Here is a 6,708-nt window from a genome sequence, read left to right as displayed (position 1 = left end):
GTGGATGAACAATTTACTATTGATTTAATCGAGAGCAGCTAAGAGACAGTTAAATTGGCAATATCTGCTGTTCTGCACTGAATTCATTTAAATCTGAACCATATAGCGTTAAAGATGTCAACATGTTCATCCTGTACTTCATCCCTTGAGGGCCACTTTAGCATAAAAGTTTAGCGACCACTTTTCAAATCATAATCTCATTTAAGAAGCTGGTGAGGATTTAAAGTTTCAAACACAAATGATGCACTGCTGAATATCAACACAAATCTAAATATGTATAGCACACTCAGAGTACTTACACACATCCACAAAGGGATAAAGTCCATCCCATCTGCAAACATTAATGAGTAAACTTTACAACCTTTCTTATGGGAGGTCACTTCAGCAGCTGCTCTGGTGTTGCAGTGATCATTTGGAAGTCAGATGCGAGGATTTTTTCTTACATAAGCAACACCACAACATTCTTGAACTTTGGAGAAAGCTCACTGTCTGGCACGAGATTCAGGTTCAAAGAAGGGAGACCTAATTCCAGGGGGGAGAATGATAAAGCAAGTGTTGATTGGGATTCTGTGTGGTGCTGCCGTACTGACCGTGGGTGTCCTAATTGGCCACTATGGCATCACGAAGAGCAACGGCTCCGCACCGTCCTGGGTGAATGATGTGGCGAAGGATGTGGACGAGAGCCTCATTCAGAAGTTTTTGTCCGAGGTGGACAACAAACAGATTCAGGAAAACCTCCGGTGAGTTGGTGAATGATCCCATTGATACAAATTTTGTCAACAGAAAGTCAAAACAAAAGGGTGAGAAAAAGAGGTGGTTATAAAAAGATTTCAACCTGTATTCAAGCAGCTTTTGCTATTTGGTTTTCACGTTGAAATTCAGTCTAAAAAAAACCTGAAGACTCAGACATTCTTGAGGTCCTGAGATTGATTTAGCATCAGGACGTTTTTCCCTATACAATGCTTTAGCATATTCCTAAAAGGTTTCTTAAGGAACAACAGGTCATTTGATCCCTTTGTGGTTTCCCCAAGGAACAACTTGAAGTTTCTCATGGTCCTTTTAGGTTTTAGACAGTGAATTATCCAAAACATTACAGGAGCAAACCTTTCTTTATGTTCATCCACCACCACAGGGAGTTGACCAAAGTGCCCCATATGGCCACCACAGCTGGAGACGAGCAGACTGTGCAGTTTATGCTGAAGAGATGGCAGGACCCCGAAACGGGTCTGGACCAGGCCTGGAGAGAGGACTACATGGTCTACCTGTCTTTCCCTGACCCCAAGAACCCCAACAAGGTCACTGTAGGTGAGTCATTAAAACATCAAAACATTCACCTTTATTAGTTTCTTCCTCTTATTTTAAAAGCTTTTCAATGCAAATCTATTTTGAAATGTTAATCCTCGTGCATACTTTCAGCTACAGACTTTATTCAAACGGGTTACAAGACTTTGAACTATTCAAATATTAGTCAGCTTTTTGATAACTAGAGTATTTGCGTTATCACAGTTTACATTTACATGCCGTTTTCAGATATTTTCAGAGTTTATAATGAGTGTGTATTGCACTGCATATAATGTGTGACATCACAGAGTAGAGCAATTTAAATCTTCTGGGAAAAAAAAAAATATATATATATATATATATTTATTTTTTTAAATAACATTACATTCCATAACTAGTCCAACTTTACCGTAACTAATCATTGTTTGGTGTCTAACATTGAGGAGGTTTTCATTCTGCCAGTGACCCGCTGAGTGTCACTTACTGTCCTGGCAGAGCATTCACCATGAGTTCTTCATTTCAGTGAGCTCCTCTGATAATGTGCTGTACACTGCGAGAGAAAAGGAGAAAAGTTATACACCGGACCAAGATGATCCTGAGGTGGTTCAGCCATACGCTGCATACTCCCCTGCTGGACAGCCACAAGTAAAAAGCTACACCCCGCGCATCTGAAATTCTGTTTAAAGATCCTTTAGATCCCTGATCCTTCAGTATATCTAAAGGATCTACTTTGTTGTTATTAACTGGTTAGCACTAAGCAGAGCTCACCTAGTCCTGGCATATAGGCATGTAAATCATAAAAATACCTATATAAAATATAATTTCACTTACAAATACTCCAAATGTATCAAGAGGTTGAGGTTTTATTGTTTCTATTTTATTGCACAGATAAAGTAAATGGATGAACAGATGGATGGTCAGATAAAACTACAGACATGTGTTATGGGACTTCCGCTTTAACTGAGTCATACATCATTTCAGGGAAGTAACTTACAGACACTATAAAAATCACACGATTGTCACATCCCTGGCTCACACATAATCGCTCTAACAGAAGAAGATAAGAGACATTTATCCTGCTGTAAAAAATCACAAGTAAGTGGTGGTGCAACAAATGTAGATCTGGAGCTTGGGGAAAGGTTCAGTTTATATATTTCTTTATCTTAAAAAGGTAAATAGGGAAAAGCATAAGAGAAATAAAAACTTGGAGTAATTGTTTTAGCTGTTTCACTTTTATAGTCAAAGTCAGACTTTACAAGTGCCACTGAACTGCATTTGCTATCAGATATGGCATCATCAGGCTAAAACCTTTTTAAAGTACTGATAACATTACACTTTATGATGTACTGCGTTGATAAGCCAACAAGAGCCCATCTGTTGAGAGTGACAAAGACTGGTTGTTACTATCTGTGACCATCTATTTTAGGAGAAGAGGGGCCATAATAGGACTTGTAATGAAAGAAGAGGCAGCGATGAGGAAGAAAATAAAGTCTGTTGTTAGTCAGTATTATATAACTGTCTTTCAGCATTATATTTGGACAGTAATAAGAGCTCAGTAAAAGGATTTTTAGGAAGTTGCATGATGATTTGGATTGGATTTGTGAGAAAATTTGGGTAATATTTATAAATATATTGTTGGCCTATATATAGTATGTAAATACAGCCTTTCTTTAAAATATTGTCGATATGTATTTAATATTCCCTCTGTCAAATCCTGATTCAGCTGTAAGGATCCGAACTTGTGTCATGAAAAGATGCCCTAATCCTGACGTCACTTCGCCATCACTTGTGTTGCTTCTATTTACCATTATTTTTTCTGATGGTTTTAGGGGAAACTGGTGTACGCCAACCAGGGGAAACCAAGTGACTACCAGCTGTTGAACAAGACAGTGGACCTGAGAGGAACCATCGCAATCACCAGATATGGCGGAGCAGGAAGAGCTGCTAAAGTGAGTGACTTATTATCCTTTTTCATGTTTGGTTGTGTTTTATAAAGATAGGCAGAGACAATCCGTCCCGGAGAGACAAAACTTGTCCTAAAAGTTGCAGTTACATTTGAATGAGCTTTGAATGCTTGCAGTGAACACCTCTAGTCTTTGAATGACATTTATTTAGATAATAAACGGTGCGGAGGACAGAAATTTAACTAATTTAACAAAACTAGCCCTACTTGGATTTTTCATTAATGCATACTTTAATTTTATGTCAGCAAGATTCAAAATGAGTTTCTTTATACAAAGTTCACAATGACTCCAAATGAAGAAGCACATGCAACAGCCTCAGATTATCTGTGTAATGAAATCCTGCAAGTAAATTGTTAAACTTTTAAGACATCCATCCATCCATCCATTTTCATCCACATATTTTGGATTGGGGTTGCGGGCAGCAGGCTAAGTATTCCAGGTGTCCCTCTCCCCATGTAACATTTTCCAGCTCTTCCTTGAGAACCCTGAGGTGTTCCCAGCTCAGCACCTTCTTCACCACAACGGTCCAGTACAACACACGCATCACTGCTGACGCAGCACCAAAAAGTCTCTCTCATGCTCTATTTACCCTCACTCTTGAACAAGACCACGAGATGCTTGAACTCCCTCGCTTGGGGCAGTGACTCACTCCCAACCCGGTGTGGGCAATCCACCATTTTCCTCAGTACCCTCAGATAGGAGCCAACAGAATCACATCGCCTGCAAGGAGCAAAGTTGCAATTCTGGGGTCCACAAACTGGACACTCGCTCCTCCCATCGTCTCAACTTGAGGTCCTGTCTTTGAAATCAAACGGAATTGCGGACAAAGGTCACAACCCTGGTGGAAGCCAACAAAACACATGAAGACTGTATGAGCAAACTCCCACAAAGAGCTTGTCCACTGCTCACGGCCAGGACGGAATCTACATTGTTCCTCCTTCAGTATTTAGCTGATTCACATTAACTTAAGTCAAATATTCAATCTTCTACAACTTTTACTTGTTTTATGTTCCTGTCGAGCGGAGCACAGGGTAAGATAGTGTGAAAGAATGTCTGTCTGTTGGGATCCTGCCGAATAGTTTAGGGAAATTTACTCTTAATAAAATATAATACGCAAATGAACAGAGAGCCTCTGTCTGTCTGAGTTTTACTGCAATAAACAGGGTTCACATTTGCGAATGCGTATCCCTCACCTTGCCAGCCTGGGACAAGATAGCTTAAACCTACTTATACAGGCGTGCGTCCCAAACATCCTTTCTCACCTTTAGCAAGTGACTTTAATAAACACAGTGTTTTGTCTGTACCGTCACAGCCTCATGTCTGCAGCCTCTGTAAGACTTTCCGCCGGGAATCCACGGCTAAATCCTCAGACTATGCTTCTAATAGTATTGGCACATGGGAAGCAGAACTGCCAATACACTCACTACAAGTTTTTGTATGAAAAATCTTTATCAGCAAAAGAAAATTCAGATGTCAAGTTAATGTAGTGGCCTAAAAAGTGTGCCTGTAAAATTAAGTCAACCTATTTGTTACATGAAAGGAAAGGAATCAAGGAATACCTCAAAACTTGTTTTATTGGTATTGGAAGTGTTTTTTCACGCAATCTTGAACATCCGAGGACAGTGTTACATACATACTTGAGAACTGTTACATTTCACCACTGCTTGTTTAACATACAGTCGGGTTCAACATGCTCCACTGATCAAACGGTATTAAATCCTACATCTATACAGCCAGTGAGCTGACATTCAAACACCTCTTTCAAGCTTTAACTTACCACTAAAAATAACTATTCTACACTATAACTATGTTTACACTTGACGTCTGTCTCACCCATCTGCAGACTTGATGAATAGAATTAGCTTATAACTTTAGACTTCAGGGTGAGTTTAATATTCTTACATGACAACCTTACGAAGCTGTATTGTTAGAATACAAACGTTAGATCACAAAACAGCATTTTGTTGCCCACGCCCCTTTGGGTACTGATCATTGTATTCATTGCTACTGCTCAGGCTGATTTGACAACACCATGTAGTACATCATCTACAATTAGTGTTAGTGTGTCAACTCTTAAAGGGAAAACAACAAAAATGATATCAAGTTGATGCAATAGCAAAGTACATAAAAATGAAATGACATGATGCAAACAAAAAAGAAGAGACTCTAGTTGGCAGGATGACAACAAAACGGAGTTTCTCACCCTAAACATCAGAGTTCACAATCCACTCAAAGGTGGTGCATAACCGTTGTAAAACAAATATTCATTTAACAGGTGAATCATTTGCAAGAACTAAATTCACTGTGCAACAAGGTTTTTTCCTTTGTAAATTGATCCTGTGTTTTTTTTCCAAGTATGTGATTTGAGTCAAAACTTTTCCTTCAAGTCCTGCAACTACGTGGCTCCTCACTTCTGTGAGTTCTCGTGTTTTCACCATGAACCACTAACTGAATCGTCTCCCACACATCTTGCAAATACAAGGCTACTTGCCTGTATGCGATCTCATATGCCTCGCTAAGTTAGACGCATCGAAGCATCTTTTCCCGCAGGTCTTGCAAAGTTACGGCTTCTCACCAGTGTGGACTCTCCTCACGTGGACCAACAAGGCATCACTGCGTCCGAAATCTTCTCCAGATGTTTTGCAAGAATACGGTTTCTCGCCTAAACATCACTGTTAACAATCTACTCAGATTACTTTGATGACTTTATTACAGGTTTCCAAACGATATCCAACAGTCTTCGCTGACGGTCGATCTCTTCCTCGTACTCGAAGATAGTTTTTTTTAAAAACTCCAAATATTTCTTCAGCAGCAGCAGATAGTCGCTCGTTGACAAACTCTCTGAAATACTCAACTGAAGACATTGTTGTTTACTCTCAACTGGAATAATGATCTCCGCAACGACTACGATATCGTTTTCCAGCCAACTCCACAGTGCGAGCAGCGAACGCTGCAAGCGGCTGTGTTGTTTACTTCCGCTGGATGTCACACTGTTAAGTTCCGACTGTAGAAGCGAGTTACTTTTTTTCATTCCGCTTTTTAATGTTGCGCTCCTTCTTCTCTCAGTTTGAATAGTGGATATCAAACTGATAGCAGGTGCATACCGCCGCCTAGTGCACGGGGTTTGAAACACCATATTTATGATATCCTACCCACCAGCCCTGTGTTGTATAGAAAGGAAAACGTGATAAACACGTGAAAGCCTGTAATTCTCTTTTACTAGGTTCACACACCGACACATAATTTAACAAGGGATCATATTTAATGCACTATACATTTTGGTTTATAAAAATCTGAATCAGCAAATAACTTTAGCTGTCAAACAGTAGTTGACAAAAAAGTCCAATGTCTGCCAGTAAAGTATATGTAACATAAAATGAAAGTAGGCAGAATCAAAGTACAAATACCTTCAAATGGATTTTTATTTTTTAATGTTCAATATTTCATGTGTAACTTCCATGAA

At 39.4% G+C, this 6,708-nt stretch overlaps 1 protein-coding gene across 1 annotated transcript in view; it reads left to right on the top strand.

Moving 5' to 3' along the window:
* Positions 1-385: 385 nt before the first annotated feature.
* naaladl1 (N-acetylated alpha-linked acidic dipeptidase like 1) overlaps positions 386-6,708 on the top strand; it is a 34,223-nt gene continuing 27,900 nt past the window's right edge. The window contains exons 1-4 of the mRNA XM_031849125.1: positions 386-740; positions 1,133-1,305; positions 1,805-1,926; positions 3,111-3,230. Coding sequence (XP_031704985.1) covers positions 541-740; positions 1,133-1,305; positions 1,805-1,926; positions 3,111-3,230 — 615 coding nt within the window. The 5' untranslated portion in view covers positions 386-540. The remainder of the gene's footprint in view (positions 741-1,132; positions 1,306-1,804; positions 1,927-3,110; positions 3,231-6,708) is intronic.

This window comes from Anarrhichthys ocellatus, unplaced genomic scaffold (assembly GCF_004355925.1).
Source record: "Anarrhichthys ocellatus isolate YVR2014 unplaced genomic scaffold, GSC_Weel_1.0 scaffold9, whole genome shotgun sequence".
Taxonomy (NCBI): domain Eukaryota; kingdom Metazoa; phylum Chordata; class Actinopteri; order Perciformes; family Anarhichadidae; genus Anarrhichthys; species Anarrhichthys ocellatus.
Note: the sequence above shows the minus strand (reverse complement) of the source record. Positions and strands in the feature narration are given on the sequence as shown.